Here is a 22,838-nt window from a genome sequence, read left to right on the forward strand (position 1 = left end):
AAAATCAAACCATATACTTCATTTCTTATTTCAGGCCCAAGTAATCAAGACTAAACAAGAGGTAGCAACAAGCAACATTCCAACACCTATATACAAAAACTTAAATTTTGTGACTGTAGAGAACCCTAAATAAATAGCCAAAAGAAAATAATCATGAAAATGAGCAGTAAAATAGGTGATAGTAGGAAATAAAAAGAGAATTCCTTCTTATGGCATGTGCAATTTCCATGATGGTAAAGAGCAATAAACTAATTAATTTTACTACCTTTCAGCACATTTCCTTGCATAGTACTGAAACATATCAAATGTGTGGATAAATGGGGCTAGATTCATTGTTGAAGTACTTCGGGCATAATCAGAATCTTTACTTATGTGTGCGTAACAAGTAAATAATTTTTCTATTTTTGAAGTTTATATATTATTGTACATAAACAATTTATGTGGTTACTAGTATTGAAACTTACAGATCGAAATAAGTGATCTATCAATAGTAAAATTACAGGTTACATGTTAAAATCCTTGTATTTTACATGTATATAAAAATGGTGGGCAGTTATCGAATAAAAAAAAAGATAAAAGTCTATGGTCAAATGCAGTATCCACATCGTGGATTGGTGAGTCAAACATAGAAATTAGCATAAAGGACAGAGGCTTTGGCTTAATATTACAGAGTAGAATCTAGAAAGAGTGTTGATATTGCTTATCAACATAATGCAAATTGAATTGCGAACTGGAAATTACCTAGATTTCGAGAAATATATAAATAGGTTTAAGTTTCTTTTGGGTACCACATAATCAGTGCACAGGCTCCATTGGACAACTTCTTTATCACAACAACCTTGGACAACCTTTGCTTATAACAGGTTCTATTTTTCTAGATTTCTTCCCGCACATGTTTTCATTGTTGCCCAAAAGATTGAATCAGTAGTGTACATAATCACCTGAATAATCTATGACCACATGAATTCACTCTCACGACCAAAAAAAAGGTTAGGAATATGAAAAAATCAATCATTTATCATCGTAGAATATGAAACTTCAATCACTTATTATTATAGAATATGAATATCTTAAATATAAAATTCCAATACAACACATGTCTTGTCCAAAAAAAACTTGTTTTTAATATAAAAAAAAAATAGCAGAACTTTGACAGATAAAATTAAAAAAAAAACTAATTTTGAGCTGATTGTCAGTTTCTCTACTATTTACCAGGAAACAAACGATAAAGATAAAATTTAGTGTCAGTTTAAGACGACAAAATCAGGCATAATTGAATCCCACATTGATGGTTCAGAGACTGATTTCAGCAATCTTTATTGGATGAAAATTATAACCATTCATAACCAACAGACTAATTCTTCAACCAAAAAAACCAAAAGATTGATTCTTCATGGCATTGAAGGCCAAAGATTGTACCTTGACATATCGGAAAGGGATGGATGAGAGGATAAAAACAAAGAATTGATCGATTCTGTGGCATAGGATATAACTATGGATCTGAGGACCCATGAGTTGTAGGAATACGGTGCGTACTGGAAATCATCAAATCCCCGTAGTATTGCTCGATGAGAGTGAGATTACACCCAAATTAGATCAAAAGGATTGCATACCCGAGGAGGAACAACGCCACAGAACTCCCTGCTGTGCGACAGCGATAGCTCCATCTGCGAGAGAGAGAGAGAAGGGAGGGGGGGCGCGATGTTTGGCGAGAAGGAGACAGAACAAAGAGGGAGAAGATAGGTTCGAAACTCCCCCGTGACTTTGCTGCAAATGGGCGTTACAAGCGACAGAAGTGGCTCGATCTTTAAGCCATAGAGATCGGTATTTTCAAGGAATTTAACTTTGGACCGGTCCCGGCAGCCTCGATGCCGGGACTAGCTGTCCGTTTTGCATAACTATTTTTCTCGTTTTCTATTTTTAAAAATAAAATTCAGAAATCAAAAATAAATATTATGATTTGTATTATCATATTTTATTCAAAAAATATTTTATTTTAAAAATTATAAATGAAAATATATTTTTTATTAAAAAAGAAAGTCTATATATTTATCTATTAAGATAATGAAATAAGTACAAAGAAATGAAAAGATAATTTAATGAGAAGAAAAGTAGCCATTCGTCAAGGAATCCGCCAACGTTTATGACCAAGAACTCCTACATTTGGGTTTTGCAACTCAGACTGACCATACAAATCCTCAGCAAGGAAGATAATGTTTTTAATCAGCTTGGACGTTTGAGAGCAGGAATCCACAAAGACCTTTTTGTTCCATTCTTGCAAGATGCACCAATAAATAATGACAGCAAGAAATCTCACCCTGCTGTCAGCCCTGCTTTAACTTATTTCTCCAGTATGTCGAAGAGAGAACAAGAAAGCTAGAATAAATTAATATTCAGCAAGATTCCGGAGAAGCTTCAAAGCTACAGGCAAAATGACAAAAAAAGAAAGAAATGCTCTATAGATTTCCTCTTCCATGCAATAACACAAGCAAATTGACAGTCTAATTCACTTCTATTAAAGTTCACAGTTGCATGTCCCGTTGCAAATGGCCAAGACAAAGCTTGAAAGGAAGGGACATTTCCACATTTGAACACTGAGTGGAGAATGAACTCCCTCATGCAGGAACTTGTGAACAGTCTCAATTGAGATCCCACCTTCAGCGCAACAAGCCCTTTCTCGGCAGGTCTCTCGAAGCGAAGGAAGCACAACAAATTTTAGATACTGAGAAGTCAAAGGGTGACAGAGAACAATTTGCCAAGCCCAAGAAGCATCACCGTTTCTACTTAACAAATCGAAACATGAGCAGCAAAAGAGTTAGAGACAAGGAAAAGAATAAATTCAAATCTTTTTTATTTATAAAAGGAAATAGAGAGCTAAAGTTTTACAGCTTACAAGTAGAAGCTTCTAGCGTTATCATCGATGCTCTTTCTACTATCATCTCTGCAGCCTTGGTCACCATGCGAACATTGCGGGCCAACGCTATTGCCGTCTACACCTTTACACCACTACTGCTACCTATCATTGTTGCCGCCAACTTTGTTGCCATCACCATCCATCGCTGCCATCAGTTTGCAACTGCTACCAAAGGTAAAAAGGAAAGGTTAGCGTTGGATTTGCAAAATTAAATAATATTTTTTTTAGTACAGCAAATATTATATTAATGTTTTGAATATAAAATAGATATTTAATTTTTATTGTGAAATAAAAATAAAAATGGTGCCGGCTTTATCCTTTCGAAGATTATAAATTGGAGATCAATTTCTTCTAGAAGACATCCGAGTTTCCATGGCTTCACACACCACAGATGCCGTAACAACAGTTGTCTCTCGACGGTGCCAAATAACAAACTCCAAGTACACCCATCGTGTATCTCATAGTTGTTCTCATTTGTAACCAAAAAATATATATACATATCATGGTGATCCTTGATGACAATTTACTTCTAGCTCAAAAGACTACGGTCCCACAGATTGAGAAGAATCTAATGGCACATTATTATTGTTTCAATTTTGAGTAGATGTCCATCTCTTACTGCAAAGTCTTTGAGATGCAACTGTAAAATGTTGACCACCGTCTCATGCTCACAAGTACTAATATTTTACACCAATCTGGTTTTCTTGATGCTCTCTTCCAGCGCATCTCTTGTTAATAAGGAATATACTAGCTTGATGACCAATCTAATTTGACAATCAGGTATTGCAACTAAAGTAGATGGCATTAAAACCCACCAACAAGTGGACCAATTACAGAGCAATATGTTGGTCAACTACGAATATACTATTAGTATATTGCCAAGTAGAGACGCACTGTTGCAAACTCAGTATAAGAGCCCGTGCTTGTGTTTAGCATAACATTTATGCATTAAAAAGATTTTGGATATTTAGATAAGATCAATGAATCTAAATAACACTTTCCAATTAGCATCTTTAGATGAGATTCTAAATCATTACAACCTATCTATGGCCTATATCCAGTAAGGATACTGCAACACAAGCCACATGTAAGAGGAGAGAGGTACATCCCATCAATCTCTTGTTTGGATGAACTATAGAAACAAGAAAAATAAAAAGTTAGAAAGAAAAGAGATTTATGTGAATAATCTGGTTTAGGTGTCAAAGAGAAATATAAAAACTTATTATGAGCATCTAATTTCTTCTCTCTAAATCTCTTCACTTTGATGCACTACAGAGGGGGCAAAAATAAAAAATTTATGAGAACCATCAGGTTTAGGGTAAAAGAGATAAAAAGAAACTTATTTTAAATATCTAATGTTTTCTATCTGAATCTCTTCATTTTTGGAAAGAAAAAAATGTGGTCTGGTCAAGCGCACAGTTAAGAACCACTTTCCTCAATTACATAGAGCGCAGCGTTCACACACCAGAGTTAAGAACCACCACCAGTCCATAGGCAAATGCACTTCCTAATAAACCAGCCAAACCATAATCAAGCATAAACATAATCCAATTACATCTAATCAGAGATGAGGCAGCTGATATATCCACTGAGATAGATCCATTTTAAGCCAATTGCATGTTTCAATCATGTTAAACTTTATTTCTGAAAAGAAAAGTTAGACATGTAGGCTGCAATTTATTCCTCTACGACAAACAGTCCCGTTTTACAAAGGCAAACCCATTTATCTGGAATGATGAAAGCAGCCCAGAAATACAGTCGAGACAACACAAATTGGAGTTTCAGGTCTACAGTTCAACAGTAAGTGAGAACATCACCAGTAATAAACAGATTGCAACTGCTAGGACGGGATCAGTCTGAAAGGTATACAAGAGAATCATCAATCAAGATGCATAGTGCACGGGGTCTGCCGCAACCTTTTGTGCTTCCCATCATCAGATGGCTGCAGCAAGCACGCCGGAACAATAAGTTGTGGTGAAATGACACAAGGAGAATAGTGCGAAGAAATGTGAAGAAAAGACCAAAGTAACATGTTTGAGGACAGCTGAGTGCCAGCTCTAGAAGCCCTTAGTCTCACCTGCTGGAGAGGATATCCAGGGACCTGAACCCTTTTGGAGCCATCAGCAAGCCGCTTGCATGGTAAATGGTTTTGAACAGCAGCAAACTCATTAAGAACCTACAAGAATTTCACTAATAGTACTCAAAAGAAACTTCACCTTAATATTTCTCATGAAATTGCCAAATATGACGAATATTTGCAGGTAATCGCTGTTTTTAAGAAAAGGGTAAAACGATCAGCCTTGTATCATATAAGAAAACCAACAAACATATAGAAAGAAAAGCAACGGCTACAAGACATCAGCTGATAGCTAACATCCAAGACCTTGAGTTTATGAATGGAGCATTTGCAGATGCGAGTTGCATAAAAGACGCACTAAACTCATACTGCATAGATAACAGTAAATCCAGACAAGTTGACCTAAATTTCTTGTATACCAAGATAATGAACTCAACCTGCGGATATGCCATTTAGTCTGAAATCAGAACCAGTCCCATAATATACTGATATCTGCTGATAAAGACCCATAGCCAATTTTAAAACTTCAAAAGTAATTCTGTGCAACCTACAGAACAATGTGGCGTTGACAAAGTAGCCTGCATTTGAGAAACATATAGTCAATTATGGTTCATTTTCCTCTTTTTAAAAGTAATTACCAACCATTCAACAGCAAGCTGTGCTCAAGATAGAACTCAGGCTTGCTACAGCAGTAGAGAATTTCCCCCATCTTGCCCAACCACACCATATTTCCTTTTACATTAAATATGGTCACATATGTTTTACAATACTTTTCCTCAGTTATCTCCAAATGCAAGTAACATATTTATTTTGTGTACTCACCTTTAGCAATATACTTGTTTACAAAAGATGCATCATATAAAACTACAAGCTATCTCTATCTTTATGTCATGCAATCACGTTTAAGCAATCAGAATGGTCGGTCTCGCTCAATACCTGGTTTCGGATTGCTCCAATTAACATATCTTGACACCCAGAAGCGTGTACATGTTCCAAATTGGGACACTGGAGCAACAACCTCTCTGGGGAAAATTTTGCAAAGCATAAAATTGATAATGAGAATTTATTTTGGCGTCTAATCCTGAATGAAGATAGCCACAGACTGATACCTGGATGCAAATTTGTACATGAGTTAAGATTGAGATCATTAAGCTCTGGACAGTTTAGGTATAGGGCCTGCAATGGTTATAAATTAATCAAAAGGGAATGATGAGAGATAATGTGAGCATATAAGAACAGCTTTTTTGGTGTGACTTACATCTAAACCAGAACAACCCCATAAACTGATCTTTCTCAAACACCCATGTTTTATAATTAGTTTTTGGTAAATTGGTTGTGGCTTTGGCATAGGTGATTTCTGACACCTTCCGAGTTCTCCGCTACCTTCATTACCAATCAACCCATTTTCTTCAGGACTTTCATATTGAGAGTTAATGGCACATTTGCTCATCCCACAGTCAATTAGCTGAAGAAGTGGTAATTGTGCTGTAGCAAATTGGATTCCACCTGGAAAACCATGGAAGCAGATATCTAAGAACATAGACAAATCACAACATGCAGCCAACCTCATCAGATGGGACAAGGCTTGGTGTGCATTTTCTGTATTAGCACATCTAGCTTAAATATGCAAAAGCATAACAGCACAAAGAAAATTGCTAATTACTTGAAGTAATGTTAGGACAGAGAGCAAGGAGGAGTCTAGATAGCGTCTGAGAGAATGTATTGCATATCATTCCAATCCCACTGTCACTAATGCTTGACCTGGAAACACAAGCAGAAAATGAAAATTAAGAACCTAGAGGATCAAGAGAAATTGCAACAAGCAACAGCTCACAAGGAATGTTTAAGGAGCCTTATTGTAATCAGCGTATATGGTGAAGATTGATATTGCTGTAAATCACTGAATCTGGAGATTTCAGGCACTTCATTTTAGAGGTTAAGCATTCATAAAGTGCAGAGTGGAGCATACCCACTCAAGTCAAGCAACTCTAGACTTGAATAACTTGAAACTATAGCAGCCACAGCTGCATCTGTGATCCTTGAACCAAGAACAAGTGACAGCATGCGCAAGCCCCTGACCCTAAAAAAAAAAAAAAAGAACAACAACAACTTCATTAGCAGACCTAGCAAAAAGAAGATTTGAAGAGCAAAAAATAATAGAGATGTTTTTAGATTGCATTAGAACTTGGCAGTTGAAATTGGATTTCCCAATTTCACTCATATTTGAGCTCTAACATCTGTAGAAAGCTCAAAGACCCAACATGCATATGATAAATATTATATGAGGTTAATCTTAGCACCAGATTCTTTCAATAACTTATATCACCAATCAGCAAATTATTATGCAGTTATTCACATACATCTGAGATAAATAGCATACCTTAGGTTTGTGCTTGCTAAAGCAAGCACAGCTTCATTACAAAGTTGAATTGATGCAATATGCATATTTCTCAGTCGTGGACAGGTACGGCCCAAACTATCCATAACAGTAACAAGATCTGTAGAATCATTTTCTTGTCGAGTAAAATCAAGAGAAAGCTCTTTCAGATTAAGACAGCTAATAACCTATAAAGAGTAAATGAGAATCAATTAATGCATGGACAAAAAACATGAAAGAATTACTGTATTAACATAATGCATAAGAAGAAGTTCATAGTTACCATTTTTGAAATGCAACAAAGGTCTGAAAGCCAGAGAATTGACAGGCTTGAAGAATAGAGGTTGAGAAACCCAAGACTAGTGCAACCCTCCACTTTCAGAATTGAAAGACACCGTTTCTCAGCAACAAAACGACCCAATTCATCCCTACAAGATGAAACCTGTCGATCTAAGAAGTTGCCACTAATATGTACACCAGTCAAAAAGACTATAAACACAGACCTTGATTTGATATAGTTTTCAAGATAAAAAAGGCACATTTATGAATTTACCATTAACAGCCTTCTAAAAGGTATGAACAAGTCATGACAAAACAAATAGTGAGTTAAAATAACAGCATTCCCAACAAAACAGCATCAGAAATCCAACCATTGGATTCAGTAATGTAGCAAATGCTTCAAAAGTAAAGCAAATGCAGGGAGAAGATGCATGGATAAGACCAAGAGCTTTTCCAGTCAACAAGGTTCTCAGTGACAAGGTTGAGAAGTAAAAGTGACAAAACAAGCAGATGAAACAAGGGAATGTATATTTTGATATCAATGAAGACAAACTGAAACCCAACAATAATGCATCTAAGGGGGTGTTTGGTATAGGGTGATCCATTCAAAATCAAGGGTGATGTGGGTGGAGGTGATGAGATCATCGCGTTTGATTGCACCATGATGATCCTACATGATAGTGATTATAAATCACCCTCACTCCTCAAATCATTCTCCAATCCAGTGATAGGATGCCCGTCCTCGAGGTCGAAAATCTAAGATCACCCCCAGGCAGTGATCTTAAACTAAAATATAAGGACAAAATACCCTTCAATCTAGTAAAAAAAATTGATATATCAATATACCATTAATATATTATATCAAATATTAATTAATAGATTCTATAAAAATTATTTATCAATCCAATAAATTATTAATTTTATAAAAATAAATATTATACATTAATAAATAATATGTTATAAGTATAAATATAAATATAAATTCTATAATGATAATTAATATTGTTTTATGGAAGTAATAATTTATAGGACTAATAAATATATTTTCATAAAATCTATTAATTATTAATATATTAATAAATATAATAATATTTTATTTATAATATAGTATATATCATTAATAAATATATTTTTATGAAATATATTGTGGATAGTTTTGGTATATATAATCGGTGATCTTGGATTCCCATAGAATACCTGTAGAAGATGGGATCTAAGAGAGAGAACCCTTGTTAGAAACACTAAAAGAGAGAGAGAGATAGGTAAAGATAAAGAAAAATGATTGTATTTTATTTTATATTACAAGAGGATCTATATATAGAACAATAAAGGTCTAGATACAATGAACCATATAATAGGATTTAGATACAATGAACCGTCTAGCTACAATGAATCTATTGATCTCTTAATTGATATATGTCCTAAACAGAATTATACAGGGAATATACACAATGATATATATGTTAACATAATGTATTCTAATATGTTAACATAATATACTATTTTATTTAACACTCCCCCTCAAGCTAGAGCATACAAATTATGTGCACCAAGCTTGTTACAAATATAGCTAATTCGAGGACCTTTAAGTGACTTAGTAAATATATTTGATAGTTGATCATTGGAGTTGACAAAAGTAATGGATATACACCCTGATAAAATTTTGCTCTCGGATAAAATGACAATCCACTTTTATGCGTTTAGTCCTCTCATGAAAATCAGATTCGAAGCAATGTGTAGAGCAGCTTGATTGTCACAAACCAACCTCATCTATTTCACTGATCCAAATCTTAATTCCTAAAGTAATTGCTTCATCCATATAAGCTCACATGTTGCTAGTGTCATAGCTCTATATGCTACTTCTGCACTAGATTTGACAACAACATCTTATTTCTTGCTCTTCCATGAAACCAAGTTGCCACTGATGAAAACATAATATCCTAAAGTAGAACATCTATCAGAAGGAGATCCTGCCCAATCGGCATCAGTATACCCAACTGTCTGAGTGTGTCCTTCATCTTCATATAATAATTCCTAGCCTGGTGCTCCTTTAATGTATTAAGGATGCGAATTACAGCATCGCAAGGACTGTCACATGAAGACTGTAGGAATTGATTGACCATACAGCAAAAAAAATATCTGATCTAGTAATTGTCAAGTAATTCAACTTCCCAATGATTCTCCGATATCTTCTTGGATCTACTAAAGTCTCTCCTGTCCTGATAGAAGTTTAACATTTGGATCCATAAGAGTACCAATGGATTTGCAATTGAGCATGCCAGTCTCTTCTAGTATATCCAATGCATACTTTCTTTATGAGATGGCAATACCAGTGCTAGATTGAGCTACCTCAATACTAAGAAAGTATTTGAGTTTATCCAAATCTTTTGTCTGAAAATGGTGTGAGATGCTGCTTCCATTGTTGAATTCCATCATGGTCATCGCCTGTGATTACTATGTCATCAACATAAACAACCAGATAAATGCTATGGGTCAAGGAAGTATGGTAATAGAAGACCAAATGATTTGCTTCACTGCGGATCATACTAAACTGCTGAATAACAGTGCTAAATCTCCCAAACCAAGCACGAGGGGATTGCTTTAAGCCGTAAAGGGATCGACGTAGTCTGCATACCAGTCCTGACTCACCTTAAGCAACAAAACCTGATGGTTGCTCCATATAAACCTCTTCATCAAGATTGCCATGAAGAAAGATATTTTTGATATCCAATTGATGCAGGGTCCAATGACGCATGGCAGCCATAGAAAGGAACAGACGGACAGAAGCAATCTTAGCAACCGGAGAGAAGATATCGCTATAATCTAAGCCGTATAGCTGAGTATACCTCTTTGCAACCAAGCATGCCTTAAGACGATTAACCTGGCCATCAAGATCAACTTTGACGATAAACACCCAACGGCAACCAACAACAATTTTACCAGAAGGTAAAGAGACAAGATCCCATGTGCCAGTCGAATACAAAGCTGCCATCTCATCAACCATCACTTGTCACCACCCAAGGTGATTAAGAGCCTCACAGACAGTCTTAAGAATGGAGACAGATGATAAAGAAGTAATGAAAGCAAAGTATGGTGTTGAAAAATGATAATAGCTCAAAAAATTGTAAATGGGATGGAAATTGCGAATAGAGCAAGTATCTTTTCTTAAAGCAGTCAGAAGACTAGCAGGAGGCAAGTCCGTGGCAGATGGAGACGACAGGGCAGGGGATGAGTCAGCAAGAACATCAGTAGAAGGTGGCGAGGGACATCATCGGTAGACATGAAAAGGCTTAAGAAAGACCAAATCCAAAGAAGCAAGATCAAGATTTTAAATCCCGTGGAACGAGGCTATCCCAATTTTTTCATGAAACAGGACGTGTCGCCATCCCATCCCATCCTGACACTTAAGTTGATGCCGCGGATTCATATTCAACCACTGTATCATCACCAAAGGATCGATGCCCAACATATCCACCGGTGTCCAAGCAAAGACGTCAGTATTCTCCTCCAAAAAAGAGGTTAGCTGATCTTTTGTTATCTGATCTAGATTCGACCCTATCTGAACAGTGTGCTCTTGATTTCCGTCCGCCAAGGAAATGGTTATGAGATCTTCCACTGATTTTCTTTGGTCCTCGACCAATTCGTCGTGGATGTCCAGTCCCTCCATCGAGTAGGATTCAACAGGCCGCCCTCCTCGAAGAGCGATATTGTAGCAATAGCGTGCCAAGTCTTGATCTCTACAAACTTTTTCAACTCCATTTACTGTCGGAAACTTCATCTTCAGATAGTGTGGAACGACAATTCGAAGTGCATTCAGACCTGGTCAGCCGACGATGGCGTTGTAGGCTAAAGGTGCTCGGATGACCAAAAAATTAACCTGGGCAGTAGATTAAACGGAGAACTGATCGGCCTTTAGAGATAGAGTGATGACTCCCCGCTCATCGAAGAAGGGTGGGCTCCCTCGTTCATGAAGAAGGCGCCCCTCGCGCATCCACGGAGGGGATCGCTCCATCGCACCATAGCACAAGTGAATCTCCCCTATAAAAAGAGGAGCCAAATTCAAGCACTCCATAATTGCCCCTATTAAATCATGAGATGTGTCGGCCAAGGATGGGCCACAAGCACCACCTCAACCAGCATGCATTCAATTCGAGTGCGAATAGAACGATCGAGCCACTTCATCTCCTCTCTCTCAGATTTTGAGGCAACGTGGATTCAATGCGGGCACAAAAGTACGAGCGCACCCCGAAGATCGCGCACACGCCCCACTGACGGAATGGCTCTTCACAAAATTACTCCCTTCACCTGACCAAAGCTCGGGCTTGGAAGTAAGAGGCATGTATTGGAAGAAATTCCACTCGGGCGATAATATAAAGAAGCTCAAGGCCCAAGAAGCCTAGTCCAATGAACTAAACTCCCTTGCTGTCGCCGACCCCTCATCGACTACTCTTGCGACCAATTAGCTCTCGGCTCCTGAAAGATCGATCAGTGCCTCACTGTCTAAGCGATCGAGACTTCACCGACTGACTTCTGGCGAACTCCCCTCTCTGCAACCGGTTGCCCCAGACCGACTAGACAGCAACACTCAACGGATTCACTTAGCCGACCTATGGGTCCTCTTCCTCCGACCCACATCAGGTCCAATCTCAATTCTAGATTTTCATTCTTCCGCGGACCACGATTCCCGCTCGTGGGCCAGAATCCCAAAGCACAGACATCGATCGAGCAACCGAAGGTCAAGCATGGCTACCATACAGTCCCATTGAGTCACATCAAATCACGTCATCTAGGAGACCATATCCTAAGCGATCAACTACGCGCTGCAATAACAAGCTACGCTAGATTAAGCCATCTCGAAGTCATTAATTACACCGCATGAGTGGTAGGATCCACCACCGCGGCCCTTGACAAGATGTGACAAATTGAAGCAGCTAAAAAGACCAAAAATGGCCCCCCTCTACCTCCCATTTATGACTCTCTCCTTGAAAGTCAATCGAAAAGCAACCGATCTATGGTCGACTGATCCTCCTTCAAACATCCTCTCAATCCCATTGAGACCCCCGGAGACTACTAACAGCTGTCAAGCGACAGTTGCCCATGACACCTGAGACATGATGGCAGGACCATCCTTTAGAAGCTCCCAACTCCATCTATAAAAGGAGGCCCAAAAAGAGACCCCAAAAAGGTACCCAAAAACTCCGCCTCTCATACTCCTCCATCTGTTAGAATAGATTTTTGACTTAGACATCGGAAAATGTCCACCGAAATAACCTTCGATCAGGATTTTTCTTGCAGATCTCGCCTCCGACTACCCGACTCGCCACCAGCTCCAGCTACTCCAACGCCAGACGAAAATCGACACCAACAATATATATGTTAACATAATATATTCTAACATATGTTAACACAATATGCTATCTAATTAAACAATACCAAATAGATTACTCGTGAATACTCAAGAATCTTTAATCGCTAGACTATGACCTACCAAACATCATAAACTTAGATCACTGGTGATAAAATCATCACAGGTGATAAAATCATCACAGGATTCGGATCATAGATGATCTTAAATCACCATGATGGTCTTATTTAGGTCACCAAATGCTACCTAAGATTCAAAAACACCCTCGATTGGAACATGGTTTCCTTGTCAAACTTGATCACATCAACAACATTTCAAGCAGCTCATAGCTTTCAAGCAGGTTGTGGAGGGGATGAAGAACGATGAATATTTTTAATGTACCAGGTATCCATACACAATCTTTCACAAGAATGAGTTGCACAGAAATGAAACTAACATCACACATGAAGTACTATATAATAGTAAACAAAAGGAAGGTTTTGCAGAACATGAGTTTCTATGACAAGCCTGAGCACATTCACAGATATGGTTGATGGATAACGTAGCCATCTGTAAATATCAAATAAGCAACAGGTGCCAGTGAATAGCGAATGGACTGTCTTGATGGTACAGATCAATCGTATGAAATGCACAGAGTGGACCTAAATCCGCTTATTATTCTAGTAATAAGGCAGAACAGAAACACACACATAGGAAAAAAAAAGAACATAAACCTATATACTTTAGATATCAGCACATAATGAATAATGGGCTAAACTTAATCACAGAATCCGAAAAAAGGGGCAATCAGACAGGATAATAGTTATTCACATACCCAGTTATCTGATTGACTGCATTGTCGCCAATATTGATCTCAAAAGCTTCTAAACTAGGGCACGAGAATGCAACACAAGCTAGCAATGTAGCATCAACATCACTGCACCAACAGCTGCCTATCAGGGCATACAAATCATAATTTGCATCTAGATACAGTTGAATAATCAAAACAAAAGGGTCTGTTGTCATTTTCCAGTTTTATCAAATCCCCTTTAATATGTAGATGTATGATGGGTCATGATAAACCAGTAATCTTATTTTCTTTTCCCCGTCATACTACTTTTAATTGGAGGAGGATCTCATAAAAGCTTATACTTGTTACAATCTATAGCACTGCATTGTTCACAATTCACCAAAAAAAAAAAGAAAGTAAGCAAATGAATACAGAAATTATGAAGAAAAAAATCCCATACCCCATCACTCATTTCTGTCATGCTACGGTCTCCCGCCAGTTTCAGACCATCGAAAGAACCGAAATCAAAGAACCAACAAAAAGATATAGTATAAAAACGTAAAATTTGATATTTGATCGGATTAATGATCATAAAACCCACAACCATAGCAAGATCTAACCACGTCCAACCTACAGAACTACTCCACAGACAAAGTAAAAAGATCAAGAAAACTCACATCAACAGGAGCTTCATAATCTAAAGATCTTCGATTACATTGACCAAGGTAGCTCACATCAAAGCCCCGGATCCATATAGAGGGAACTGAGACTGAGATATGAAGGTTAGAAACATTTGTCTAACATCAACATTGTCAAAATTCATGATAACAGAAGCAACAACAAGAAGGAAAAGTGAGGAGTAAAAATTTTTTCCTTCGGTTCCTATTGATCCCACAAAACCATATTAATTGCTTCACCAAAAACAATATTCTTTAGATCCATTATCGAAAGATCCAGAGCAAAGGCTATCAGCATAGCCCCGTCCCTGATCCGTGAGTTATCATGACTGTATTACTTTTGACTAAAAATTCGATTTTTTTTCGTTAAAAAATCGTTCTTTTCAGCTCTACATCCCCGTACGAGATCCCCCTCCTCGTCCTCCCTCGATCTAAGAAAAACCCTAACCTTTCTATCCTCAGCGTAAGCCGGGCCAGTCCGGCGCACTTGTGGAGCACCGATCCAACGAAACCGATCTGAGATCGAGGAGAAACCCTAAGCCTAAGCTCCTCCGCGGATCGCCATACTCTCTTCACGCACTCCATCCATCCCCGGCAGACCGCCGCCGCCCCCATCAGCTCCTTGGGCGACAGCCGCCTCAGTACCTCCACCAGGCATGACACCGGCAGAACCCCGCCGCCCACCTCCACCTCCTCCTCATCCGCCGCCGCCGGCGCCGCAGCCACCGAAGTCTCCGCTACCTCCTCCTCCTCCATCGCTGGCGTCGCCGAGACGGGTGCCGGAGTCCGGTCCTCGTCAAAGGAGAGGGAGCGGCGGAGGCGGTGATCAGAGCGAGGGGGGAGGACGTGGCCATCGCCGGCGGGGCAAACGTGGCCCTTCTTCGGGAGGCCGCATCGTCCGCAGTTGTAGTTGCCCCGCTTCTTCGGCGCGCCCCGCTTGGGCGCGGCGGAGCAGGCGATGGCGGCCGAGGGAGACTCGCCGAGCATCCGGATCCCGAAAGTTCGGAGGGTAAAGAGAGAGAAGGGGAGGCGGCAAGAGAGAGGGGGAAGGGAGTGAGGAGGTGGAGAGGACGAAATAGAGAAAGTGGGAGAGAGCAGGAGGCTGTCGGAATAGGGGCGGGAGATTAGAGTTAATTTCGCGCCATTTTTCTCACGCCCACCGGAGCGGAGGGAGGGAAAAGCGAGAAAGGCGGCTGAATTACCAGAATGCACTTGCTCGTGTGCAACCAATTATGCGGCTTGGGTGCATATTCTGCTTCCATAATTATGTGCTGCAGACCCTTGACTTGTTTGGTTGAGATGTTCGCGCAGCTATGTTTCATAATTCATTACATTTTTATCTATTTGCAAAGCCAGATTAATAATTTTCGTTTACCACAAACACCAAAGAACATCTCCTTATCATGGTTGTTCTTCTTTCTTTAGCTTGTATGAAATTCGTCTCAAACAAAAATTGGGAACCTTTTGGCAAAAGAATTGTTGTCAGCTTCTTTTAGGCTAGATTGTTGTGTGACACCAAAAATGTGAAAGAAAAAGAGGGGTTTTGCTTTCTTCCTCCCAAAATTACAACTTGAACTCCTAATCAAATTATCCAAAAAAATAATAATTTATACTCCAAATTTTCCATGGATAAGTTAATGTTTGGATGTATCCTGCATTGTTCTTTTTTGTCTCGTATATATGACATACATATTGTCCTCCAAAAATGCTTGATTGAGCATATAGATTATGATCTTCTTTTTATAAAATAAAAATGGCTCAAGTAATGAATGGAGATTGTGAGTATCTCTTGATGTCGTGAAGTTATTCAATGCATTGTTTTGAATTTCATGGTCCTTAGGTTAGGTAATCTCAATGTTTAGACTTAGCTTGGAGTTCAGCCTTCTTGGATTCGCTAACGAAAGAATGTTTGAAAACTTCATCTTAGTCAAAGACATGTGAAGACTGATGATGGAGATTGGGAAATAGATGGTAACTAGTTGCCATCATCTTGTTTCCAATAACCAAATTTATTGTCCATTCCACATGAGACTAATTCCCTGAATCTACTCTTCTACGTCCTCTCATCTGGAAGATTCGGTGCAATCGTTTTAGCTACAATGGGACTTAACCAAAAAGGAAGAATAGCACCTGTCTAACTATAGCTAATCTGTGGACGTGCAAGGAACACGATGCAAAACTAATCCAAAATGCTAATTTCGATTTCATCTGTATCATTTTTTCTCAAATTTGATTTGATTTTAATTTAAAAATTTTAAAAATCCAAAGAAATGATTCGATTTCGGTTTTAGTTGAGGAAAAAATAATTCAAATAAATCGATCTGCGAATATATACTTACATGCATACATATATATATATATATATATATATATATATATATATATATAATATTATATATAAATCATCATCAGTTTATTTATATTTTTTCATAGCTCCACCAATTTATTGCTTCTATATTTAGCCTATTTAACTAATTCCATAAGTTGCCTCTTTGATATAATCCCAATAGTCTAAAACTCAATAAATCAAACTAAATCGATCTGATTTCTTCGATTAAGTTTGAACTGATTTTTCTATATAGTCTATTTGTTTTTGATTTCGATTTTAGAAAATTAATTTCAATTTCGATTTAAAAATTGATCCCAAATTGATTTGAACCGAATCGTCCATGTCTTTTTCTGAAACCATCAACATATGAGTTGAGCAGAATCGCTTTCTTTTGCATAATTCACTTCTGATCTCAATAAAGCTATTCTTATTGGTATTTTTTTCTCATCTTTTTTTGTTCAGGATTAGATCTGTTCTCTTATTTTTTCTGATGAGGGTAATTGAAGCTTAATTAGAAGATATTTTTCTTATTTAAGCTGGAGAATCTAAAGGGAGCAAAAGAAAAGTAACAAGCCTGAAAAAAGAGAGAGGAACAATATTTGTTGGAATAATTATTTTCTTTAGCTTGCTCCACGTCCTCCACTCCCACCTAGGGGTGGCAAAAGTCGATCCGACCCGTCAACTCGATCTGCATTCGACCCATCTTAAAGAGGTTTGGATTTCGATTAAACAGATTTAAGTCGTAAATAGGTTGACCCATTTAACCTATTTAATAATCAGATCGGGTTCAGGTTTCAGATGGCTGACTTGTTTAACCTGTTTAACTTATTTAATAAATGAGTTAGAATAGGTCAGATCGGGTTGTAACCCGTAAACTTGCATAGCTTAAAGACTTTAATATAAAACCCTAAAAGCCTTTCAGTTCAGCCTTTCCTCTCTCTTTCGATTTCTCAGACAACTCTTTCGTCTTTCCGTCTTTTGGCCTTTCAACTCTTTCCTCCTCCGATCCGTCTCTAGATTTAGGGTTTGGTTTTTGATTTCTTTCTTTGATTCTCCGAAGTTCCACTCCTCCTTCGATTGCAACCAAGCTGGTGCTTCCAGCTTCCTCTCAACAATGGCCGAGGCTCCTCCACTTCTCCTTGGCTCCTTCGATAGCCGCCTAGCTAGTGCTTCCAACTTCCTCCCAATGGCGGCCGGTGCCCTCCTTCGGTCCTCCTTCATCATCGATCCTTGAGAGGAGGGCTTGTGCCGCTTGGCGCCTTGGCCACTCAAGAGCTAGGATTTTTTTTCTTTTTCTCTTTCGATGGTCGGTGCTTTCTTCCTCAATGATCGTCGCTAAGGGGGTTGGCCACTTGAGATTTAGATTTTTTTCTTTTTTTTTTGTTTCTCTTTCGATGGCCAATGCTTTCTTCCCCAACGATTGTCGCTGAGGGGGGTTGGCCACTCAAGATCTAGATTTTTTTTTTCTTTTCCTCCTTCCATGTTTCCTTAATCCTTCCTTAAGATATATTTTTCTTAATCCTTAATCTAAGGTTTTTGAATGTTTTTCTTAATACCTAATGGAAATGTGTTGGCTGTTACAGTGTTACTTGGTCAATTGCTACAGGAGTTTTTTTCGTATTTACTTTATAATTGGTTGTTATAGTGTTACTATAGTTTCTTTGATTCTGATTTTTTTGCTTAATTGCTCTAATTAGATTAATTGCTCTAAATATTTTGTATTCTCTTGATTAATGGTTAGTATTTTATATTCTTTTGATTTCTATTTTTTATGCTGGATGTCAAAATGTGCATTATGGCCTATGTGCACTATGGAGGTTTGCTGTAAGGTTTGTATATAGAGGCTATGATAATTTTGGGATATCTTTTTACAGATTCAACTAATTCTAATAGCAATAATCCTTCTTCTATAGGCAACCGATTATTGTTGTTTTGATTTAATTATAGATTAAATACTAAATCTGAGCCTCTTCTTCCTCTTTCCTTCTTTGATGTTCTAACTGTCTTTAATTCTTTGATGGTTAAACATTTATCCCAACAACAAATTCAACCATCACAGCTTGTTTGGCTTGATTCTGCTACGAAACTTTTTGCTACACTCATGGAACTCCTTCATTTTTTGTCACTGTATAGAAAATTATATTTTTTTATAATTTTGATCCTTATATTCCCTAACCAAGCCTGCTGTGTATATTTTGGTTTGCTTGTTGTATAATGTATACTTGAGTCAGTAAATAAAATTACAGCTTCCTACCAAAAAAAGTTTATTTATTTTTGATATCTAATTTTGATGTTTATATTTAAGTTTGTTGATAAGGTTAAACCAAACATGTCAAAATTTAAATAGTATTGGATCAAAAACAACTGATTTTTTTCAATAATCAAGTTAAACAGGTTAGATCAAGTTGGGTTTAGCAAATAGGTTAGTTATTTAGTAAACAGGTTGGATCGGATCAGTTAAATAGGTTACCTATTTATAAACAAATTAAACAGGTCGGATCGGATGATCTGTTTATTAAATAGGTTCGATTTAGATTGAAAAATCTAACCTGTTTAATAAATAGGTCGGATTCAGATTTGATATTTTTTAATTCGACCCGTATATGATCCAATCCGTTTATGACCCGATCCAACCTGATTGCCATCCCTACCCCCACTCTCTGTCTCTCTCTCTCTCTCACTCATGCATGTCTGAGTATGGTTAAAATTGGACCATGTCACATGGGTTTTGATGAAGCCCTGGCCTGATCCTGGAAAAACTTTTGAGTTTTAGGGCTGAAGCCTAAATGGGCTACGGATCCCAATCAACACTTGATCCAAGCTCGAGCTAGAGAAGTGGAAGATGTGGGTAATGTTTCTTCTGTTCCCCTTCTCCAACATCTCCAGGGTGGTAATGGCAATACAGTAGGATAGGAAGAGTTAGAAAGAGAAAGATAGATCTAGGGTAGCATGGGAGTCAAAGGGGCGTCGGAAGAGTTAGACAACATGGAGAAGTCCAAAAAAGAGAGAGAGGAGTGAGAGTGGAAGGGGCAAGGAGGAGGGAGATGGCATGGAGAGAGTCAGAGATGGAGAAACATGAGAGTGGGATGGATGCTAGGAGCAGCCAGGGAGAGAGAGAGAGAGAGCAAAGAGAGTTTGGAGAGAGAGAGATCCATCGGGAGGCGGCATGGGAGAGCAAGTGAGGAGCATTTGAGGGTATCGTGAGTTAAGGTGGGGGCTTTGGATTGACCAAGTTAGGTTAGGTCTAGCTAGGCACAAAGCTGGCCGAACATGATTTGGGCCATTATCTACTTATTTTTAGAAACCATCTTGTAATGTATGATTGTCTGGGCTTCCTTTTCGGCTGCTCCAAGCCTTCCACCCGATTGGGACTCACAAGGATGGAAAAATAAAGAAAAAAATAAAAAAATATAGAAAAAATCAACAAAAAAAAGAAGGAAACATAGAAAAAAAATAAAATCAATAAAAACAAAGGAAACATGGAAGTAAACCCGATAATCAGATGGATAAGATGATTTGAGCCCTAAATCTTTGAATATATTAGATCTCTCCTAGCCTCCCATCCGATTGAGACTCTCAAGAATGGAAAAAAGAAAAAAAAAATATCGAACACAAAACCTCAGCCATCTAAGCTTCCTTTCAACTGCTCCAAGCCTCCTACCCGATTGGGACTCCAGAGGATGGGAAATAAAGGGGAAAACATGGCCGCTCCAAGCCTTCTACTTGATTAGGACTCATGAGGAGGGAAAAATAGAGGGAAAATGGGGAGAATACAGAAAAAATCAAAAATAGAAAAACATAAAAAAAAATCAACAAAAATGAAGCAATGAAGCGTTTTGACGCATGGTGGTTAGGAAGTGACTCTAGAATTTTATGTGTCAATGCAGAATTTCACCTCTAATATGCTCCTAAGGAGGAGAAAATAGAGGAAAAATGGGGAGAACATAGGCAAAATCAACGGAAATGAAACGATGAAGCATTTTGACACATGACGGTTGGAAAATGACTCTAGTATGTTATGTGTCAATATGGAATTTTACCCATAATATGCATGTATCACTTTACTATTATTATATAGATGCTATTACTAATTTATACTTAAATTATCAGAAATCCCAATATTTATATTTTTTTTTTTGGTAAGAAGCATCAGCTGCTGTATTATCAAAAGTAAAAGTCTATGACAGTATACATATTTACAACTATCCAGCTAAATAGCTCATTACAAAATGATGATCCACCAATACATATAAACATAACCCCACATTTAGGAATACAGAGAGTAGTATATGAGCATTCAAATCATCCAGCTAACATAAGAGTATGAAACCATTCAACTGTGGATTGAAATTATGATTTTGATCAATATGCAACAATGAAGTTGACCCACAGCTCCTATTATACTGATAGCCTAACTCCAGAGAAGCATAAGCATATAAGCACCATTGATATATATAAGACCAGCAAACTCCCTGGAAACTGCATATATTTATTTGTTAAAATGAAACATAATAGAAATTATACCACGATTAGAAGGTGCCAAGAGCTTTTGTCAGTAAAATTCGAAGAAACAAAAGGACGCATTTAAATCTTGAATGTCTTCCAGAAAATCCAATTAATGATCATTCACCCTGATGAAGTTGAAACATATAAGCATACTCTAAGATGATGGTGTAATTGACTACTGATAACCCAATGAAATAGAAAAGAAATAAGTATGAGTACCACTCTGCCACATATAATCCGAAGAGTCTACGTTGTTCAGGTAATAACATAAGGATTTGAAATTAGATCCATCTAAACCACTCTGATACAAAATTTTCAATAATCTTGTAGAATCAACTCGGTTGAGAGCTCAGCCGTAGGCTGAGAAACCCACTATAAGCATAATACTGAATGGAGTGTCCATGTTCATTATTGATTTTCAATAGTAATCACCTATTTTCCAATAATCTAGGTAGGTAACATGACAGAAGTTATGATCCGAAGCAATCATGCAAAGCATCCCTTGATGCCAATACCTCTAGCTCCCTTGGCGAAGTCTTCATTCTTTAATATAATAATCTAGGATCAAATAACTACTATAAAAGAGATGATATACGCCAAGATGTTTTAATATAGAAATCTGTAACCAAAGAAAACAAAGTTAGTAGTAAACATATCTGTTTTCATTTCCTTGTTCCATGTTTTTGCTTTTTCCTTTGCTTTTTTCTTTTCTTTTTTTCTTTCTATTTTTTGTTTCTTTTTTCTTTTTCTTTTTTTCAATTTTTTTTCTTTCCTTTTTTCCTTTTTTTTTTGTTATTTTCTTTTATATCAACTTTTCTTTCTTTTTTCCTTTGAATGGATATAGTACTTTATAGAACATTCTTGCTTCTCATCCGAAATATGACTAAGAATTGTGCTAAGACACCAACAGTGCAAAGATCACAAAGAATCAATCTAATTATGCACAGCATATATCTTGTGAGAATAATACAATAGAATTTTGACTTCAATGTCTGAGCTAGCATGAGTATGGTATAGCAGCATCAGTTATAGAGTTTCAGGTTAACTAATTTAGCAATACAATGACAACTGTATATCATTAATCTTGAAGTCTTCTTGGAAGTAGACTTACTATGATGATGTTTGATGAAATAACAGTATCGTATAAATTGCCATTGCTCTTGATGCTAGTCGTAGATTCTTCTCAAATCAAGAAATAATAGATAATCTACTTCTTTTGCAACTTGCAACCAAATGGATAAGACGTTAGTAATAACACTATTTTCTTTTTTTCTTTTTTTTCTTTTTTTCCTTCTTTATTTTTTCTTTTTCTTTTTTTTTGTACTTTTCCTCAATATTTTTGTTTCTTTTTTTCTTTCTTTTCAAGTACTTGCAATATATACATATATCTTCACACAAAAAATAATTAATATCAAAAATACCTTCGAACATTCTTTGCACAAAGCATTCTTTTCTCAATGGTTGTAATTTATTCCTCTCGTCCCTTAAGAGATTATGATAGCCGATCTTTTTCTCTCTTACACATGTCCCAAATATTTTTACTTT

At 37.4% G+C, this 22,838-nt stretch overlaps 1 protein-coding gene across 5 annotated transcripts; it reads right to left on the reverse strand.

Annotated features, from left to right (window-relative positions):
- Positions 1 to 2,931: 2,931 nt before the first annotated feature.
- Positions 2,932 to 15,612, reverse strand: LOC105055905 (F-box/LRR-repeat protein 17). Of its 5 annotated transcripts, none has more exons than XR_012138617.1 (12): positions 14,907 to 15,612; positions 13,827 to 13,928; positions 7,652 to 7,796; positions 7,372 to 7,556; positions 6,961 to 7,071; positions 6,655 to 6,752; positions 6,250 to 6,497; positions 6,101 to 6,167; positions 5,928 to 6,013; positions 4,992 to 5,090; positions 4,732 to 4,856; positions 2,932 to 3,076 (listed from the first exon to the last, which is right to left on the reverse strand). XR_012138617.1 is itself a non-coding variant. In XM_010937931.3 (11 exons), the coding sequence occupies exons 1-11, from the start codon at positions 15,443 to 15,445 to the stop codon at positions 4,794 to 4,796; spliced, it is 1,743 nt and encodes a 580-aa protein (XP_010936233.2). In that variant the 5' UTR covers positions 15,446 to 15,612; the 3' UTR covers positions 4,425 to 4,793. The 5 variants fall into 5 exon arrangements, 1 of the variants encoding a protein (XP_010936233.2); XR_002163701.3 differs by lacking the exon at positions 2,932 to 3,076 and adding an exon at positions 5,429 to 5,569 and having other exon boundaries at positions 4,838 to 4,856; XM_010937931.3 differs by lacking the exon at positions 2,932 to 3,076 and having other exon boundaries at positions 4,425 to 4,856.
- Between the last annotated feature and the right edge of the window lie 7,226 nt (positions 15,613 to 22,838).

Source organism: Elaeis guineensis, chromosome 2 (genome assembly GCF_000442705.2).
Source record: "Elaeis guineensis isolate ETL-2024a chromosome 2, EG11, whole genome shotgun sequence".
Classification (NCBI taxonomy): domain Eukaryota; kingdom Viridiplantae; phylum Streptophyta; class Magnoliopsida; order Arecales; family Arecaceae; genus Elaeis; species Elaeis guineensis.

Bases quoted from the DNA above. Each gene is read 5' to 3' on its own strand.
- LOC105055905 (XM_010937931.3), bottom strand. From the start codon at position 15,445: ATGCTCGGCGAGTCTCCCTCGGCCGCCATCGCCTGCTCCGCCGCGCCC. The intron at 7,797-13,826 runs GTATGTGAATAA...TTCATCTTGTAG, and splicing joins GCAGTCAATCAGATAACTGG to GGATGAATTGGGTCGTTTTG. The intron at 7,557-7,651 runs GTAACTATGAAC...TACTCTTTATAG, and splicing joins TTTGTTGCATTTCAAAAATG to GTTATTAGCTGTCTTAATCT.